Source organism: Myxocyprinus asiaticus, chromosome 6 (genome assembly GCF_019703515.2).
Source record: "Myxocyprinus asiaticus isolate MX2 ecotype Aquarium Trade chromosome 6, UBuf_Myxa_2, whole genome shotgun sequence".
In the NCBI taxonomy this organism is placed as follows: domain Eukaryota; kingdom Metazoa; phylum Chordata; class Actinopteri; order Cypriniformes; family Catostomidae; genus Myxocyprinus; species Myxocyprinus asiaticus.
The window spans coordinates 40,435,295-40,456,382 of NC_059349.1; the positions used below are offsets into that span (position 1 = coordinate 40,435,295).

The 21,088-nt window shown below is 38.0% G+C and overlaps 1 protein-coding gene across 1 annotated transcript in view; it reads left to right on the forward strand.

The window, feature by feature from the left end:
• LOC127442322 (calsyntenin-2-like) overlaps positions 1-21,088 on the forward strand; it is a 390,092-nt gene that overhangs the window by 340,951 nt on the left and 28,053 nt on the right. Inside the window, exons 9-10 of the mRNA XM_051700250.1 lie at positions 18,390-18,552; positions 20,839-21,005. Coding sequence (XP_051556210.1) covers positions 18,390-18,552; positions 20,839-21,005 — 330 coding nt within the window. The remainder of the gene's footprint in view (positions 1-18,389; positions 18,553-20,838; positions 21,006-21,088) is intronic.

Genomic DNA, 21,088 nt, shown 5'->3' on the forward strand with positions numbered 1-21,088 from the left:
TGACATGTCAAACATAATTCTTTCAATTGTGCCTTGTCTTAATAAATTTGTATTCTTGAAGTATTCTGAATATGAATATGTCTGCTCTTTTGGTGCCAACATTTTGAAGCTCCATAAATCACTTAAGTCAGCATAAAAGTAATCCATATGACTCCAGAGGTAATACTATTACCATAGTTCTATTACTGTTACCATTATTCTTTGAAGTACATATTGGTACCATGTAAATACCATGCTATATGAATATGGTGATTATTTACTTTCGTAAAAGTACCATCACTCACAAAAAATTACTCTCACAGTACCAAAAATACACACTACCTTGGTACATGTCCAAAAAATAAATAAATAAATAAAAAATAAATAAAAAATAAATTAAAACAACAACAACAACATGGTACTACCTCGGAAATACTTTTGATGGTATTGATGGTATTACAATATCTTTTAGACATTTACCGAAATAATACAGTACCATGGTTCCTTGGATATGTACAATGGTAATACCATAGTTTTGTGCAGTTTACCATGGTCATAACATGGTATCCTTTAAAGTTCCTTGGAATGCTGTGTAAATACCATGGTATATGAATGGGGTGATCATTCACCTACTTAAAAGTACAATTGTATTACCATGACATATGGTAATACCATAGAATTTTTGATATGTACTATAATAATATTGAAATACCTTGGGACATTATGTCACTAACACAGTATATGAATGTGGTGATAATTTAGTACCATGATATATATCAAAGTACCATGGTACTACCATCTGGTACCTTTTATCATACCACCACAGTACTTCTTTGTAAGTGGTGTTTAGGAGTTTTATCTTGCATGCCTGTGTTCTTGTATTTGCATGTGTACCATCTGTGTGCATGTTTACACTTGTGTTCAGACCCTCATTACCATTGTCCAATTTCCACATATCTATTACTGTAAAAACAATTTGCTCCTTTTCTAGGCTGTGGATAGATTAATTTACACAGTGTAGGCTCCAAATTGGGAGGCTTGGGAGAGGTCACTCTTTAGTTGACTTTTGTCCCTGGAGGGCACAGTCTAATTCCTGCTCTAATTACTAACTCTGTCAGCCTGCAATTTATAGTCACCTTCCAGTGCACCGCAGGCCTGTCGCCACCTCTGTTAGTGTGCAGCAGTTCTCACAGAGGCCTGGCACTAAACAAACAACAGCCTCAAAATTCATCCACCACTACACACAGCAAGATGTGTCAGACATCAGTCACAACACTTTTATGTAATTGTTGTAATGTAGCGAGTGCCACAGCGGTTGCTTTTATTTTTTTGTGAGTGTATTGATGTGTTTTGTGTGACTGGCTCATTAAGCCTATATTTTTGGAACTTGCTGGCTTTCATTTTCTAATTTTGGCCTCTGCGTGGACTACATTTTCACTTGATTAACAAGGTTTAAGAGTAGAATACTGATCTTGCACCAACAGCCTGATGAATAGTGAGAAAATTATAAAATTACCTTTTTTTTTCAGCTCTTCTTTACATTGTAAACCTGTAATATTTGTTTTAGCTTTTGAAAGGGTCATGAATTGGAAAAATCAAACTTACATGATATCTTGACATAAGAGTTCATAGCACTATAAAAACATACTGTAAGTTTCTGAACCGAAAAAATTCTTCGTTAGTCCAAGAAAAGTCTTTATTGAGTCAAAATGACTTGTTTACTACTTCCTCCTCACTAATACGTCATAGGGAGGTATTACATCAGCACAGGCCAGCCTCTACATAAACAGATCAATGCCTACTTTATCGTCGACACTGCCCGCCCACCGGTCTTGAGGTTAGAGTAGAGCGGTGAGATTATTTTTGGAGCAACAGGAGGTGTCATGATGGCCACGAAGATGTCAAGACGTTGTGCAGTGCCAGGTTGTGGGAAACTAGATTTCTTGAATTTGCTTCGGAAGGATCCCAACATTAAGAAAGAGTGGCTAACATTTATTTTTAATGAAGTCCCGGATTGCGTCGGTAAGAACGTGTTTGTTTGCTCACTTCATTTTACCGATGATTCTTTCACAAACAAGACACAGTTCAAAGCAGGCTTTGCAGAGAGACTTAAATTAAAAGTTGATGCAGTGCCAACTATGTTGGACCCGACAGGGATTTTGCAACAAAAAAGTGTGAGTATCCATGTTAATTGTTTTGCTTCATATGTTACAGACTGTTAGATGTGTACTGAGTATTTGATTTGATCCTAGTGATTTTAGATGCTCGTGTATTAGCTTTAATGCACAGGGATCTCTAAGCAGCATATATTTTCTTGTTCTGTTGGCATGATGACACAATTGCCAAAGATGCACCTAAAGAGTATGATATCAATATATTTAGACAATCTCTTTACTTTTTAATGAAAACGTGACTCATGACTCAACGTATGCATTTGTCACTACACTGAATATTTGATGAAAGATGATTATATGACGAACGACAGTGTGACAAACACCGGTGAATGTATCCTGTATACGTTTTCATGTTGCACGGTAAGTGTATCCTTTCACAGCTATAAATGTGATAGCACCATGTATTTACACTTTATTTGGTACTGTCATGCATTACTCAGCATTTGTAAAGCACAGAAATGTTTCACCGTTGGAAAATGCCCCAACTATGTAACAAGATACACACTGTTGTGTCGCGTCTTCACTCTTAAAGATTTTCTTGTCAAAAAACAGTAAAGAACTGACAGCAGGTTTGCCAGCATGTTACTGTAAAATTAACGATGTCTTGCTGTTGCTGAAATTAACAGCTAGATACTATTTTTACAGCTACATTATACAACTGTAATTTAGCAGCATAAAGCTGTCAAATTACATACTATCTACTGTTATTGAAATTAACAGCTATGTTCCCAGCATGCACTGCGGCATGAAGAAATTACTTTTTTACTATTTACTGGTTTATTTTGACGTTGTTTTTGTTGTAGTCTAAGTTACTTGGATTTTAATGTTCAGCTCTTACTTATGTAAACGTATGTTTGTTAATTGTCACCACTGTTGCGTTTTGTATGCCGAGAGTTGATATCTGTGTGTCTTGATAACAACTCGAGTTCTACTGTAAACATCAAACACTCAGTTTGCTGATATCATTTTGCTGAAATATCCTTTACTGTTTTTGCTTTTATGTTTTTATGTGTAATGCATCACTATTGTCTCATATAATGCTATTTGATCAAGGTATGATCAGATATTCAGTCTGACCTTAGGTTTTGTCTTCCAAGTAGCACAGTGCAATAACTTGTGTTTTTCTTAAACATAAATCGACTGGCTGGAAGAACATAATATAATAATAAAGAAGGTACAAGGTGCCAGCTCAAGAGATCACTAATCACCATAATGGTGACTTCAATCAAAACACAACTATTGATAACAAAATAACAACACAAATTAAACTAAGACTTCTATTATGTCTGAATAAATAATTTTGTATGTGTGTTTTTTTTTTTTTTTACAATTTTTGTAGCTCCAATGCATTGCCAAAGCACACATACTTATTCAAGCGCAAAGGCTTATGGGTATTTCACCATTATAACCCACAATGCAGTGCTAAACTATGGATACAGTGCAGTATCCGTGGTGGAGGGGGTTAATTTTCTTCAAATTCGGGATCAGACTCTGGCTCAAGCATGTATGGATGAATTCCTCCATTTGTCATTTTTTTAACCATCCGAAGTTTTCAAAACAACCCCACATGTGCGTAATGGCGGGGGAGTTTACACTTATCCACATGCAAAGATTTTACCCAATCACAGCAGTGGGCGTTTGCACTGAAGTCTTCAAGAACACATGCCCCAAAAAAACGGAGCGTTTAAATTAGATGCACAAAATCTGGATAGAAAATGGCCAATTATTCCTAAATTATGACTACTTTTAATGAAAAAATCTAACTAACATTATAAGTGGACCTCAAGGAACATTATAAAATAAAATAAAAATCCAATTCATGATTCATATGGTTGACAATACATACAGTATATATATATATAAAACTCAAAAAAAGAAACGTCCCCTCACTTTCAACTGCTTTTATTTTCAGCAAACTTAATATGTGTAAATATTTGTATGAACATAAAAAGATTCAACAACTAAGACATAAACTGAAAAAGTTTCACAGATATGTGACTAACAGAAATGGAATAATGTGTCCCTGAACAAAGGGGGGGTCAAAATCAAAAGTAACAGTCAGTATCTGGTGTGGCCACCAGCTGCATTAAGTACTGCAGTGCATCTCCTTCTCATGGACTGCACCAGATTTGCCAGTTCTTGCTGTGAGATGTTACCCCACTCTTCCACCAAGGCACTTGCAAGTTCCCGGACATTTCTGGGGGGAATGGCCCTAGCCTTCACCCTCCGATCCCAGACGTGCTCAATGGGATTGAGATCTGGGCTCTTCACTGGCCATGGCAGAACACTGACATTCCTGTCTTGCAGGAAATCACGCACAGAACAAGCAGTATGGCTGGTGGAATTGTCATGCTGGAGGGTTATGTCAGGATGAGCCTGCAGGAAGGGTACCACATGAGGGAGGAGGATGTCTTCCCTGTAACGCACAGCATTGAGACTGCCTGCAATGACAACAAGCTCAGTCTGATGATGCTGTGACACACCGCCCCAGACCATGACGGACCCTCCACCTCCAAATTGATCCCACTCCAGAGTACAGGCCTCGGTGTAACGCTCATTACTTCGACGATAAACGCGAGTCCGACCATCACCCCTGGTGAGATAAAACCGCGACTCGTCAATGAAGAGCACTTGTTGCCAGTCCTGTCTGTTCCAGCGAAGGTGGGTTTGTGCACATAGGCGTTTGTGCACCGTTGTTGCCGGTGATGTCTGGTAAGGACCTGCCTTACAACAGGCCTAGAAGCCCTCAGTCCAGCCTCTCTCAGCCTATTGCAGACAGTCTGAGCACTGATGGAGGGATTGTGCGTTCCTGGTGTAACTCGGGCAGTTGTTGTTGCCATCCTGTACCTGTCCTGCAGGTGTGATATTCGGATGTACCGATCCTGTGCAGGTGTTGTTACACGTGGTTTGCCACTGCGAGGACAATAAACTGTCCTTCCTGTCTCATTGTAGCGCTGTCTTAGGCGTCTCACAGTACAGACATTGCAATTTATTGCCCTGGCCACATCTGCAGTCCTCATGCCTCCATTCAGCATGCCTAAGGCACATTCACGCAGATGAGCAGGGTCCCTGTGCATCTTAGTTTTGGTGTTTTTCAGAGTCAGTAGAAAGGTCTCTTTAGTGTCCTAAGTTTTTAGAACTGTGACCTTAATTGCCTACCATCTGTAAGCTGTTAGTGTCTTAATGACCGTTCCACAGGTGCATGTTCATTAATTGTTTATGGTTCATTGAACAAGCATGGAAAACATTGTTTAAACCCTTTACAATAAAGATCTGTAAAGTTATTTGTATTTTTACAAAATTATCTTTAAATTACAGTGTCCTGAAAAAGGGATGTTTCTTTTTTTGCTTCAATGTAGTAAGCAAATTTTGTTAGTAGCTTGTAGTGTAGCTAACTATTTAAAAAGAGCAACTTGACTGTAGTTTATCTATTTGAAGTCACAAGTAGCTTCTAGCTTCTGTGTCTCGTACCACTCATTGTGTCTTTCTTCAAATCAATATTTTATGTACATTTATTTATTTGGTAAGTGGCAGTGTTATAAGTGTCACATCTTTTCACCCTGTGTGGGTTTATTTTGAGATAATGACCATCTGACTATGTGTTATTCCTAATCCATAACATTGATAATACCTAATGCATTTTACATTTGAGGTATATTATCCTTTATAAATATATAATCTTTAAAGCAAAAAAGAAGAAGAAGAAAAATCAAACAAACATGTTAAATGCAGTGCTGGGTCTTTTGGGAACACTACGGAGTGATGACACAATTAAGTCAGTTGATAATTTTTTAGAACCAGTTAATTTAAACAAAATGTCTGAACAAACAGATTCCCTAAAATTAAAAGATTAGTTCACCCAAAAATGATCATTCTCTCATAATTTACTCACCTTTAAGCCATCCCAGATGTGTATGTCTTTCCTTCCTCAGCAGAACTGAAATGAAGAGTTTTATAAGCACATTTCAGCTCTGTTTGTCCTTACAACGAAAGTGAAAGAGTGCCATGATGCTGTTGGCTGTTTGATGGTCCAAAAGGCATATTTAGGCAGCATAAAAGTAATCCACACGACTCAAGTCGATTAATGAATGTGTTCTGAAGCAAATCGATTTACTAACTTCCTGCTACCAGTTGACCAATCACTAAGCTGTCACTTAAAAAAACAATGGTTTTGAAAACAGCAGAGCCACTGTCATGTTTCCGATTAATGTAGTTAAATTAGTAGAATTACTACTTTTAGGTTACTCCCTGACACCGATTATCACTTAAGCAATACTTAAGTCTTTTAATGAGTCAAATTACCACAACAAGGGACCGCAAAAATGGGACTTTCCTATTTGGAATCAAACTTGAGTGCCTCTCTGTTTTCAACATACAGTATAGCAAGTAACAAAATGAGATCTATAAAGGTACAACACAATGAAGAGTGACAATTCCATTTCCCTACCTCTGCAGTGCCACTTAAAACCCACACATTGTGAGAAGAAATAAGGCCATGTGCATGTAGTACATGCAAAAAGCGTGAGAGGACAATGTAAATTACCTCATTTTCTACACTGATGTTATTTTCTGCCTTAATTGAGTTTATTATTTGACATTCCCATTTCATTATTTAAGGTTTGCATGTGTTTATTCTTAGGCAATATGCCTTGTTCCGAAGTCACTTCAAAAAAATATATTTTTGTATTCGATTATTTGTGACCGGGTGTTTTGTTTTCAGTTTATTGATATACTTGTTGTCTGTTAGACTGTCTCTTTTTCCATGATTTCTAATACTTAATTAAGACTAATGGCAGCTTAAGGCCGATTATTTAGTTTATTTAGCGTGATGTACCTTGTGATGTATCTGATTTTGACTAATCTGACTTGTCTGCTTGCAAAAACCAATAAATACAGTGGAAATACATACACACTTTATATTTAATTGGGGTGACATTCCCTAACAAATAGTTTAACCATGGCATTTGTAGTAAATTAGTAACCACAAAATTAGCCGTGGTTACTACAGTCATGGTTACTACAATATTATTATAGTAAAACTATGGGTACTATATGGATACTACAGTATTACTATAGTAAAACCATGGTTAATTGTATCAAAACAATGGGTTCTGATAAATGTGGTTACTACATCTGTGACTACTGCAATATTACTACAACTTCACTATTACACAGAAACTATGTAACAACATACATGAAAAAAAAGAAAAACCTATGGTTTGTGTCACTACAGTGCTACTTGTTGGAAAATGTAGCTTGTTACTGAAAAAGCTACACTACTGTGAAGATATCACGCTATTGAAAATGACTAGCATTGTTAGCACTAGCGACAGTTACTAGCATTGCTACTTTTAGTTTACTACTCCCCAATTTACAGGTGCATCTCAATAAATTAGAATGTCGTGGAAAAGTTCATTTATTTCAGTAATTCAACTCAAATTGTGAAACTCATGTATTAAATAAATTCAATGCACACAGACTGAAGTAGTTTAAGTCTTTGGTTCTTCTAATTGTGATGATTTTGACTCACATTTAACAAAAACCCACCAATTCACTATCTCAAAAAATTAGAATATGGTGACATGCCAATCAGCTAATCAACTCAAAACACCTGCAAAGGTTTCCTGAGCCTTCAAAATGGTCTCTCAGTTTGGTTCACTAGGCTACACAATCATGGGGAAGACTGCTGATCTAACAGTTGTCCAGAAGACAATCATTGACACCCTTCACAAGGAGGGTAAGCCACAAACATTCATTGCCAAAGAAGCTGGCTGTTCACAGAGTGCTGTATCCAAGCATGTAAACAGAAAGTTGAGTGGAAGGAAAAAGTGTGGAAGAAAAAGATGCACAACCAACCGAGAGAACCGCAGCCTTATGAGGATTGTCAAGCAAAATCGATTCAAGAATTTGGGTGAACTTCACAAGGAATGGACTGAGGCTGGGGTCAAGGCATCAAGAGCCACCACACACAGATGTGTCAAGGAATTTGGCTACAGTTGTCGTATTCCTCTTGTTAAGCCACTCCTGAACCACAGACAATGTCAGAGGTGTCTTACCTGGGCTAAGGAGAAGAAGAACTGGACTGTTGCCCAGTGGTCCAAAGTCCTCTTTTCAGATGAGAGCAAGTTTTGTATTTCATTTGGAAACCAAGGTCCTAGAGTCTAGAGGAAGGGTGGAGAAGCTCATAGCCCAAGTTGCTTGAAGTCCAGTGTTAAGTTTCCACAGTCTGTGATGATTTGGGGTGCAATGTTATCTGCTGGTGTTGGTCCATTGTGTTATTTGAAAACCAAAGTCACTGCACTTGTTTACCAAGAAATTTTGAAGCACTTCATGCTTCCTTCTGCTGACCAGCTTTTTAAAGATGCTGATTTCATTTTCCAGCAGGATTTGGCACCTGCACACACTGCCAAAAGCACCAAAAGTTGGTTAAATGACCATGGTGTTGGTGTGCTTGACTGGCCAGCAAACTCACCAGACCTGAACCCCATAGAGAATCTATGGGGTATAGTCAAGAGGAAAATGAGAAACAAGAGACCAAAAAATGCAGATGAGCTGAAGGCCACTGTCAAAGAAACCTGGGCTTCCATACCACCTCAGCAGTGCCACAAACTGATCACCTCCATGCCACGCCGAACTGAGGCAGTAATTAAAGCAAAAGGAGCCCCTACCAAGTATTGAATACATATACAGTAAATGAACATACTTTCCAGAAGGCCAACAATTCACAAAAAAAAAAAAAATTTATTGGTCTTATGATGTATTCTAATTTTTTGAGATAGTGAATTGGTGGGTTTTTGTTAAATGTGAGCCAAAATCATCACAATTAAAAGAACCAAAGACTTAAACTACTTCAGTCTGTGTGCATTGAATTTATTTAATACACGAGTTTCACAATTTGAGTTGAATTACTGAAATAAATGAACTTTTCCACGACATTCTAATTTATTGAGATGCACCTGTACATTATGAAATTTAGCAGACACTTTTATTCAAAGCCACTTACAAATGAGGAACATAACAAAAAATTTGTCGCTGAAAAGTCAACAATATTTGCAGTATCGCACTGCCAAATTCTCAATGTGTCTGGAGTAGTATAGAAAGTAGCGTAGAATAAAGAGACAAGATTTATGTGTATATACACTGGCGGCCAAAAGCTTGGAACAATGTACAGATTTTGCTCTTATGGAAAGAAATTGGTATTTTTATTCACCAAAGTGGTATTCAACTGATCACAATGTATAGTCAGGACATTAATAACGTGTTTGAAAAAACATCATTTGAAAAATAATACAATTTGAAAAAAGAAAAAAAAAAATTTTCAGAACTTCTTAAACTACTTCAAAGAATTCTCATCAAAAAATCATCCAAGTGCAGCAATGACAGTTTTGCAGATCCTTGGCATTCTAGCTGTCAGTTTGTCCAGATACTCTGAACATGTCCAGATGACATCTCACCCCACGCTTCCTGTTGCACTTGCCATAGATGTGGCTGTCTTGTTGGGCAGTTCTCACGCACCTTACAGTCTAGCTGATCCCACAAAAGCTCAATGGGGTTAAGATCCATAACACTCTTTTCCAATTATCTGTTGTCCAATGTCTGTGTTCTTTGCCCACCTTTTCTTTTTGATTTTCTGTTTCAAAAGTGGCTTTTTCTTTGCAATTCTTCCCATAAGGCCTGCACCCCTGTGTCTTCTCTTTTCTATTGTACATAAAACTGGTGTTGAGCAGGTAGAATTCAGTGGAGCTGTCAGCTGAGGACATGCGTCTATTTCTCAAACTAGAGACTTTGATGTACTTATCCTCTTGTTTAGTTGTACATTTGGCCTTCCACATCTCTTTCTGTCCTTGTTAGAGCCAGTTGTCCTTTGTCTTTGAAGACTGCAGTGTACACCTTTGTATGAAATCTTCAGTTTTTTGGCCATTTCAAGCATTGTATAGCCTTCATTCCTCAAAACAATGACTGACTGATGAGTTTCTAGAGAAAGCTGTTTCTTTTTTGCCATTTTTTATCTAATATTGATCTTAAAACATGCCAGTCTATTGCATAATGTGGCAACTCAAAAACAAACACAATGTTAAGTTTCATTTAAAGAACCAAATAGCTTTCAGAAGTGTTTGATATAATGGCAAGTGATTTCCTAATACCAAATTAGCAATTTATCATGAGTACTTAAGGATAAGGTGTTGGAGCGATGGCTCCTGGAAATGGGATCTGTCTAGATTTGATCAAAAATTATTTTTTTTCAAATAGTGATGGTGCTGTTTTTTACATCAGTAATGTCCTGTCTATACTTTGTGATCAACTGAATGCCACTTTGCTGAATTAAAGTACCAATTTCCTTCCAAAACAGTAAAATCTGTACATTATTCCAAATTTTTGGCTGCCAGTGTATATGCAGGAGAAATGGACAGGAGTATAGACCTGAGTGACTTTGACAAGGGCCAAATTGTTCAGAGCATCTCTGAAACGTCAAGGCTTGTGGGGTGCTCCTGGTAGTAGTGAGTACCTACCGACAGTGGTCCGAGGAGGGACAAACCAACCACAAACCGGTGACAGGGTGTTGGGCACCCAAGGCTCATCGATGCGCGAGGGCAACAAAGGCTATCCCACCTGGTCCGAACAGACAGAAGGTCTACTACTAAAATTTTAATGATGGTTACAAGAGGAATGTGTCACAACACACAGTGCATCGCACCCTGCTGCATATGGGTCTGCGTAGCTGCAGACCGGTCAGAGTGCTCATGATAACCCCTGTCCACCGTCAAAAGTGCCTACAATGGGCATACGAGCATTGTAACTGGACCTTGGAGCAGTGGAGGAAGGTCGCCTGGTCCGTTGAGTCCCATTTTCTTTTACATCACGTAGATGGCCATGTACATGTGCACCATTTACCTTGGGAAGTGACGGCACCAGGATGCACTGTGGGAAGACGACAAGCCGGTGGAGGGAGTGTGATGCTCTGAGCAATGTTTTGCTGTGGAATCCTGGGTCCAGCCTACATGTGGACGTCAATTTGACATGTTACATCAATTTGGCAATGGTATTCCTTGATGGCAGTAGCCTCTTTCAGTAAGATAATGAGCCCTGCCACACTACACACATTGTTCGGGAATGGTTTGAGGAACATGATGAAGAGTTCAAGGTGTTGCTCTGGCCTCTGGCCTCTGACCTACATTTCAGAATTGGTTAAGTGCTCTCTAAACAGATGTTTTTCAGCTAGTTCTTGAATGTTGAGATTGTTTCAGCAGATCGTGTTGAGGTTTGAAGCTCATTCCACCACAGAGGAACAGAGAAAGTGAATGTTTGTGCCTTTATGTAACGGGACCACCAGGCACCGCTCGTTCATTGACCACAGAGAGCGAGTTGGGACATAGAGCTGGAGGAGTGAATTGAAGTAAGAGGGTACTGTCCCACAGGCTGTCCTGAAGGCCAGAGTCAAAGCCTTGAATGTGTTGCGGGTAGCTACAAGTAACCAGTGAATTGAAATCAAGAGTGGTGTGACGTGAACCCTCATTGGCTGATTGAAGACCAGACATGCTGCTGCATTCTGGATCATCTGCAGTGGCTTAATCATGCTAGCTTGGAGGCCGGCCAACTGAGCATTACAGTAGACCAGTCTTCAGATGACCAGACCTTGGACCAGGAGCTGTGCAGCATATTCAGATAGGAAAGGTGTGATTTCAGACATAAAACTAGCATAGCTATGTAGGAAATCGGTTGCCTTGGACAAAGGTTAATTATACAGTATTGTTGTCATTATAGAAAAATATTTGACCGCAGAATGCAATACTTGATCACAATCAAGTATTCCAGAGCCATGTATGCTGTTAATCACTATTGGTTTGTTTCAGTTATATAAATTAGGATGCTTTTAGAATAGTTGTAATTAGTGTAAATTTATGCTACAAAGTAATTTAGCTTCTTTTTGCTATTAACCTAGTGCATTTATCTACTTTTTCAATAATGTGGTTTAACTGTAGTTTAATATACTGTAAATTAAAAATAGCTTGTAGTTTGGCAAGTTTCAAAATAGCTTCCCTAACACTGCGGGTCACTCATGTAGATATGAGTATAAATTTGTGTGACTACGAAGCTAACAATAGTATAATGTTAAATAACATCATTGGTTCACTTCTGAATTACTCTTCTGAACTATTCTGAATTTAATCAGTTGTTCGCTTGTCTCTGATTGAAAAGAGGATACCATATAAAACTCCCACTCCCAGTTGGGTCTGATCATTTGTGACTGCCTTCTGAAAGCCCCAGTCATGCCTTCCATCCCCATATATAGCAACCACGGCTCAGCCAATATCATGCCCCACTGCATATCTTAGATCTGGCCCCCTAGATCAGTCACAATTCCCTCTCAGATCATTTTGGCTCTGGAACTGTCATTTCAGTTTTTGTATCTGTCATTGCAATCGGTAAATTGCCATGTTTGTCTTCCCTGCACAGACAGCACAGCAGATAGCCCACTGAGGCTAGACTTTCATCTGAAATGTGGGCTGTTAAAAGTGTCTCTTTGATTGACTTTCTCCATAAGAGGTGCACACCAGTAATTCCGCCTTATCTAATTCTATAGGGATGTCCCAGTCGGTCATGTGCACCTGGCTGAGCTCCATCTGTCGTAGAGAATAAGGGTTGTGGGAGAATGTTGGTGCACAGGTGTCTTGAAGATTCACTTCCAGAAGTTGGGTCCAGTATGCAGGTGTGTGGATGGCAGTGCCAGAATTCACCCTGAGCATGTGCCCAGCAACAAAATTCTCTAATCATTTGCCAACAATGCCCTTTACTGTTCCGATCGCCCTCATGCAAGTCACCACTGCTATTTGAAAATCTGTCTCAACCCTGTACCCATGAGCTTTATCCCTGTCTACCTATTTGCACAAATTTTTGTCTAACAATAATTATGAGATGTGTATCTATGCCTCCAAAAGAGAGGAGAGAAAAAGCACTTCTTTCTTTTTTTCACCACTTTTATTTTTGCCAGTCCTGAGATAGAAAAAATTATTTCTCCTACAAGGTCTTAAAATACCAGTTGATTGAAATGATAAAGCAACACCTAAAATAAGCTTAATCTTCAGATCAATCAAGAAAATAATAAAACCTTGGATTGCGCCTCTCACAGTTAGTCCCTGGACTCTTTGATTAAATGCCACCTCCTAACATTTTCTGTAGTAAGCATTTATTTGTCCCAAATATCTCAATTAACTCTCTCCCTTTGAAAAAAAAAAAGACAAGAATCTATTCCAGGGAAAGTGAGAGAGCATTAATATAAGTTGTTAGACTGTTAGTTAGAGGGCCAAGTCTCGACGTATTGTAAGCTTTAAAGGGATAGTTCACCCCCCAATTTATTTATTTTTTTCATAATTTTTTTGTCATTTTTGGAGCACTATGTCATTGTATGGAAATATATATATTTTTTAAATCCACAAGAAGAAAGTGAAAGTCATACTGGAGACAATAATAACAGATTTTTTTTTATTTTTGGATGATCTATTTCATTAACTCAGGCAGTAGCACAAGTCTGCAAACATGATGCATAAATGTTGAATGAGGTACAGGCCTGTACAGCCGTAGCCTGTGAGGCATTTCTCTCCCACAGCCGACAAGACACAATGATGGTTGAGCATGTGGAAAGAAATGAATAGTTCTAGGTGTGATTTGTGTTCCAGCTCTGGCTTATCATCATGCTCTCATTTATTTGTTTGCTCTGAAGGTCATGGATGCAGTTCGTTGACAAGGGAACAGATTAAAAAATGTTTGCAGCAAAAGCGGAGAGAGTGAGCAAGGGATGGAGATTGTGGAGGAGACTGCACGGTCCAAATATTCCAAGCATGTTTTAATCCTTTGTGTGCTGAAACAGCCGAAGTCATTGCCTGTCAGGCCAAGATTAATGCTTCATGTGTGTTTTTCATTAGCAGCAAAGCATGCACGCTCTCGCGCAGTGCTATGTTCTGTTCATTGTTCCTTGATGGACGGGTAATGAGGCTGAATCTGGACAGTCGAAAGAATGTTCAGTCTGTTTAAATGTGTTTACACATGTCAGTGGAAAATTCAGTGCTGTAGTGACTGGCTGATAGATGTGCCAGCCCCCAAAATTTGATAATCACTTTTGCACATTTGCAATCTACATACATCGCTCACGGCTCTTGCAGACAATTACTTTGCAATTAACAAGCTTCAATTGGTGTCAGCGTGTTTACATACTGCAGGCTATTCGTTTTCATACTCAGAACAGAAGCCCAGCTTTTGAACGACATTGCATGAGCTGTTTAATTAACCAGTGCTAATGCTGCTGTTTTCATGCTTCAGTGACACTGGACATTTCAAAAATAAACTCATGCAATTTAGAAAGTGTAACCATTTTCAGTTTTGGAGACTTTTTATGGAGTCTCTTTCTCTGTAATGAGTTGGCTGCATATGATCATTAAAAAAAAAAAAAAAAAAAAAAAAAAAGTCACTTGCTCTTCTACAAATTTTGTCTTGTTTTCACTACATTTGGCTCACATAATCTTAAAGTTGTCATGTCATGAGGAATACATTTTTTTCTTGATATTTTGACATTTAAGGACATATCATTCTATTATAAAAGCATACTGTAAATGTCAGATCTAAAAGTTTTATCCCCAATGCAATAAAAGCATTTATTGAAACCAAGCTGCAAAAACGACTCGTTCTCTACTTCTGCGACTTCCCTACATAATTTGGGGCCCATTAATTAATAACCGCCTCTATATCAACAACATCAATGCCTACTTTACGCCATTGGATCCTTGGCCCCGCCCACTGGTGCTCAGTTTGTACGCAGAGAGTGAGAGCAGGACAAACAGGCCTAGTGTGGCCTAACTATTCCTGAACACCAAAGGGGACTCATCTGGGCTATTGTTAATTATTTTTGTATATAAGCATGGACTAGACAGATGTCTTTGACCGTTGTCATGTATCTCACTACATAGACTATTTATGTGTGTTTTTTCAGCGTGAATTGTGTTTCTTCGACTCATATCAGCATGGATTTCTTGTGTATCAGTCATTCAAATGTCATGGCTGTTTGATAGTTAATAGTGCTGCTGTGCTAACAGTGTGCGTTAGATGTAAACCCTGAAATGTAGTTTTCTAATGTTGTGGAGCTGGTTCATTTTCTTCCAACTGAGTTTCAAATGTGGCTGTATTTGAAGGGCTGTGTGATTTTAGCCAATCATAACAGTGGCCGTTTCCGTTGAAGTTTTAAGGAGGCACTTAGGCCAAAACCGAGCGTTTCAGACAGAGGGCCAGAGACATGGGAAATGATCATATAATACTAAATTATGACTGTTTTGGTGCAAAAAAAAAACTTAACTAACATTATCAGTGGACCTCAGGAAAGATAACAAAATTATAAAAAAAATACTATGTCAAGACCACTTTAAACTAGCCCTTACAAAATGTACTATTTTTCTTTCTTTTTTTTTTTCTTTTTTTTTTTTTAAACTTCCCCAGTTATGGCCTTAGGAATTAAATGGCAAAGATGGCCCCTGCACTCCTTGGAAGGGATAGACATAAAACCTAGGAATTCTATGAACCTGGTCTCATAGAATAGCGTTACTTTTTGCTAAATGTTTTTGAATGTGGATAGATGTACGTATCATGGCAGTTTCCTGTTGAAATAAACACTAGAGATGCTACAACATCAATGACCTTTATTTCCTCACACACATCACAAGTAAAACGGCAGATCATCAATTCATAAACACGTTTCACCCTGTTCGTCACACAATAATAGCTTATGACATCAAAACACTTTTACTGCAGTGCATGACTTGTGAGGTGATACATATATGTAAACCTTTGCATTACATTTGCATTACATAACCAAGCTTGTTCAAATGTGACCAGATTGCATGGTAGCTCAAATGAAAGGGCAATGCACTTGCGAATGCGATGCAAAGTATCGGGGTATGAGTCCTGTTGAGCTCACAAGTTGACACATTAGCCAAAGGTGTCATAGAAAGAAGTTTATGATACTCTCATATCCTAATATCCCAGACTGCTTCTCAATGTCACAGTTGCAAAAATGAGTGCACAAACAAGAGACTGAATGGTATTCATGTTGTCAGTGGTTTTTGCAGGCACTTGTGTGTGTTGTGACATTGAAAAGGACAGAAAAGTTTATGCGCATAGATAGACTGAGACTGCTGCAGAAATAAATAAGAAAAATAGAGATTTTGAAGAGAACAGTGAGATTGAGATATATTCTAGAAAATCTACAGAAATTCTATTCTAGAAAACGAGAGATAAAAGAAAGAGAGGGAGAGAGATCTAGAGAGAGACTTGTCCCCAGGGGCTGCAGTAATACAGGGAGAGAGCTTCTCTCTGGAGACCCGGATCTCTCCTTTAACTCCCCTCTGCAGCAGTTCAGCAACATCCAGCCAGGTTTCTTACACACCATATTGTTCTCACCATGATTGCACATGTGTCTAAGTATGCATACTGTATGCATGTTTTCTGCAGTATACTAGCAAATGATCTTAGATGTTATTTCTGCACAGATGAATATAACACATTTCCATGTAAATATGAGCAGGTGGCAGTGTTACTCATGGTTGATTACATAATTAGGATTTCATTGATTTTTTTTTTTTTTTTTTTTTTTTTTTTAATGTCTCATTCATCAGTAATTCTTAGTGAAAAATCCTTCAATGTAGTGTGTTACTGCATATTGATGAAGCGCAAAAGGTACTAAAATTTGGCATACTGTTGCCTCCAAATATAGCCCTCTTTCAAATGTATTCTCTTCTTAAATGTGACTTTTTGAGCAGAATGCTTATGCTTATATTGTTATGATATAGTAACTGAACTTAATATATACTTCACATACGCTGTGATATTGCATGCAGATACTGTATCAGGCAAAACTGAGAATTTCTGTGACATTTTGTGCATGTCTATTCATGGGCTTCTTTAAACTTTTTGGATATACTATTATTTTCATTTAAAGCCACACATAACTGAGAAAGTTTAATATACCTTGTTTTAGGGCAATTAATGATCATCAGAACAGATTAGTGTTTACACTACAAATGTTTTGTGGTCACCATATGTTTTCGATTATATCTTAATGTGATGAGTGATTCGATCACAAAACATTTTGACCACTTTTACAATAGTGCTATCCACTTGGGATCAGATCCCACCCGAAACGGATGTTAAAACGCAGTATCTGTTGTGAACAGTCTTTCTTACAAATTACAACGTGACGGAGCATTGGACTTGTGGGCATGTTGAGCCTTGGTGCTCATATGGACAAATTGAGTTTGAGTTCAGCCAGTGCCATTTTCCGATCTGCTCCCCTCTCTCCTCCCCAACATTTCTTGTCCTCTCTCCAAAAAACTGAAACTCGTTGGCACCATAGTTGTTATAGTTTGAAAAGGCAAAGCAATTAAATGTGGTCAGGGTATTTATTACCGTTTTCACCATTGTGTTGAATTATTTGAAGCAATGGCTCTTAGAATCACAAAAGTTGGAATTTATTTTCCAACAAATTGTTTCTTTTTTAGACTTTTCTTTGAAAATACCTATGGTTGTTAACTGACTGTGTCATGTACAAGAACATACAAGAAAAAATTAAGAATTAACTTTATAATTATAGTTGTTATAGTTACAGTATAGCGTTGATCTGTTGGCATTGATATTTAAAGCAAATGTATATTTCTTGCACTTGTAAATCTTTCTCCCTATAATTAGGGTGGGATCATAATTATACTTAATGCAATATGACAATATCACAAGTGATAAATAGCAGAGCTAATGAAGGCAAATTAAGTAAAATTTCTGTTTCATTAGAGACAAGTGAATGTGAGACTCACATTGATCATCTCGAGATGTAATACAATAACAATGTTTTCTTACAGCATATCAGTTGCTTGGTTTGAAGAGCACATGTCATTCAGCCAAGAACATACATTATATGACCAAAAGTATGTAGGCACCACCTTCTAATTAATGGAATTGGCTATTTAAGCTACACTCATTACTAGCAGGTTAATAATATAAAGCATAAAGAAATGCAGTCTCCTTAGACAAACATTTTAGTTGAATGGGGCATGCCTTTTCTGTGACAGTGTCCCAGTGCAAAAATTAAGGTCCATAAAGAAATGGATGAGCTTGATTGACATCAATCTATATGTAAGTTAAACAACTGTGTCCTATCTGTCTTTGAACTTTAACTTTTTTCCATTTATTTGTCATTTCCAGATCTGTGATAAAGAATGGCATTACTACGTCATCAATGTGGAGTTTCCTTCTGTGACGCTCTTCGTAGATGGAGTGACATATGAACCCTACCTTGTGACAGATGACTGGCCCATCCACCCTTCTGAGATCGATGTACAGCTTACTGTAGGTGCCTGCTGGCAAGGTGAGACCTATTGTTTCGATTACACCTTTAAAAGGGGTGGATCAATAAAATGAAAGAGATGCATAATTGTCTATTTGGCAGCCCAGGCACAGGAGGGACGATTTAGCATCCACAGCTTTTAAGATATCCTCAGACTTAAGAGAGGGTGTGACTAAAAGTTATCTACATTATTGATATGACAGTGAGAGCTCGGCACTGGTGGTTTGAATAGCAAGAGGGAGGCTATGTGTTTGGCCCCAGGCTACCCTGATTCCTCATTTAATCAAAGAGACTCGGGTGTGAAAACATCAAAAAAAGAAACACAGCCTGCCAATTTCAGATGTTTGAAATAGAGCCAATGACCGCATTTGAATAGAGAGACTGTCCTTAACATCACTTTCATGAGCAAAATAATTAAATCAGGTGATGAAAGAATGGAGACAAGGCTAAAACGTTGTTTTTTGCAACGAGGTCCTAAGCTCCAAATCATCAACGCCATTTAGATTTCTTTTCATCCGTGCTGATTGCGGATTATTCCCCCTTCTGTTCTGGCTTTGAATCGTGATTTCAGAAGAGGCCCGTAGAGGGGATTAAGAGACCCTGAATAGAAGACAAGTTCACTTGCTATTACAATCCAATGAAACCGGTCTAAGCTCCGCTAAACCGCAACTGATAACTTTTCAAGCTATTAGTGGGTGAGATTGCTTCATGCACTCCCTCCTTTTTCTCTCTGCACAATCAACGATGTAATGACAAGACACCTCATAATGGAAACTGTGGATGGTATTTGTTCGGAGCAAATTGAGATCATTGTATTTTTAGAGGTAGAAATATGGTTTAATGGCCATTGTCTTCACGACATCAAATAGGGTTATCTTACACTTTTTTCTAGAGTTTATGTATTGCAATGGTAGAAGCATTTTTTAACATGTAAGTTGTTACATAGTTGTTACATGCTATTAAATAGTTACTACAAGGTTATTGCTTTTTTGTTATATAATTAATTGTAATTAATGTCTTAAACACCTTATTTTTGCATCAGAGGAATTTTATTTTAAAAGATTCGAGAATTATGCCTTACTATTGCAAAAGAAACATTATTAGTAGAAACACAAAGGAAAATATGCCCTAAAACTGTCCCATAATTGTTTTAATGGGCTTGAAATAAGGCCATTACTATGGTGCATCTTCTCGCTTGTGACAAAACTATTTTTTAGTTTTAATGACAGATCAGATTGTATGTTGTTATATTGTTATTACATTGTCATTAAAGTTTTAAACAACCTTATTTTTGCTGCAAATGAATCAAATTTTTGCATTTTCTGCATTTTAAAATATGTGAAAATTATGCCTTGTTGAATTAAAAAAATAGAGGAAAAACAGAAAATAACCTTTTATATAATAAGCGTTTTAATGGGTGAGAAATAAGGTAATTACGTGGTGCTCCTTCTCACTTGTAACATACATTATCTATTTATTTTTTAATTTTTTAATTTTTTTTTTTATAATGAGAGATCAGATGTGCTTATTTATATGTAAGGTTGTAACTGAGCGTTGGTCTGCCGGGCTGTTCTGTTTGTTAGTATTGTCTGTCAGGCCACCATTGATCAATACAGATAGAAATGGCAGTGAAAACTCTTATATCCCATGTGAAGGCTACAGTCTCATTAGTGTGTTCGTCCTTTAGGGGGAGCAAAAGCGATAATGCAAATGTTCCTGTGCTGTTTCATCTGTGGAATGACATTTAATTGATAACATCTGTCATCTAAATAATTTAAAAATCATAAGCAATTAAGCATTGGAAGCACAGACCCTCGTTGTGAGGCTGTAAGAGTGACAGTGCTGGGTCCATCTGGAGCCATTTGGCTCTCCAAATCTTCCAGCACAACAGTCAGCCATAAGGGAGGGAAAAAAACATGTATTAAAGGGAAAAGGCCTTTCTCTGTCTATCTCTCATTTTTGCATGAAGGTACCTTTAAAGTAAACTGCTTTCAGACTGACTTCCGAGGCCATTACATCATGTTTGATGATCTAGAACAAATTTAAGTGGGCTTTAGAGAAAACCAAGCAAATATTTAATGAGTACAATGCTTATTTACTGGTAGAAATTGAATCGTAAGTTGATTTATAAACTTCTTTCAACCACTCTCTCAGGTGCCATTGTTGTTCTTTAGATAAATCACACTCATGGGATTGCAGGTTATCATAGGCATCGAAGGATGTGTCTTCACTGTCTTAAAAAATCGGCCAGATGGAGACATGAAAATATTTGTTTGTGTGTATGTGTGCATGTGCATGTGTTTATAGGAGGAGAGGTGACCACTCCGCGATTTACACAGTATTTCCGTGGAGGTCTCTCAGGCCTGACAATCCGACCAGGGAAGATTGCAACCCAAAAGGTGATCTCCTGCTTACAGGCCTGTAAGGAGGGTCTGGACATCAGCTCTCTTGAGAGTCTAGGCAAAGGCATAAAGGTACAGTACATACACACAAGCATATGTGGCACATTTCCTTTCACACACAAACATCCACACACACAGATATGCAAAGCCTTTCA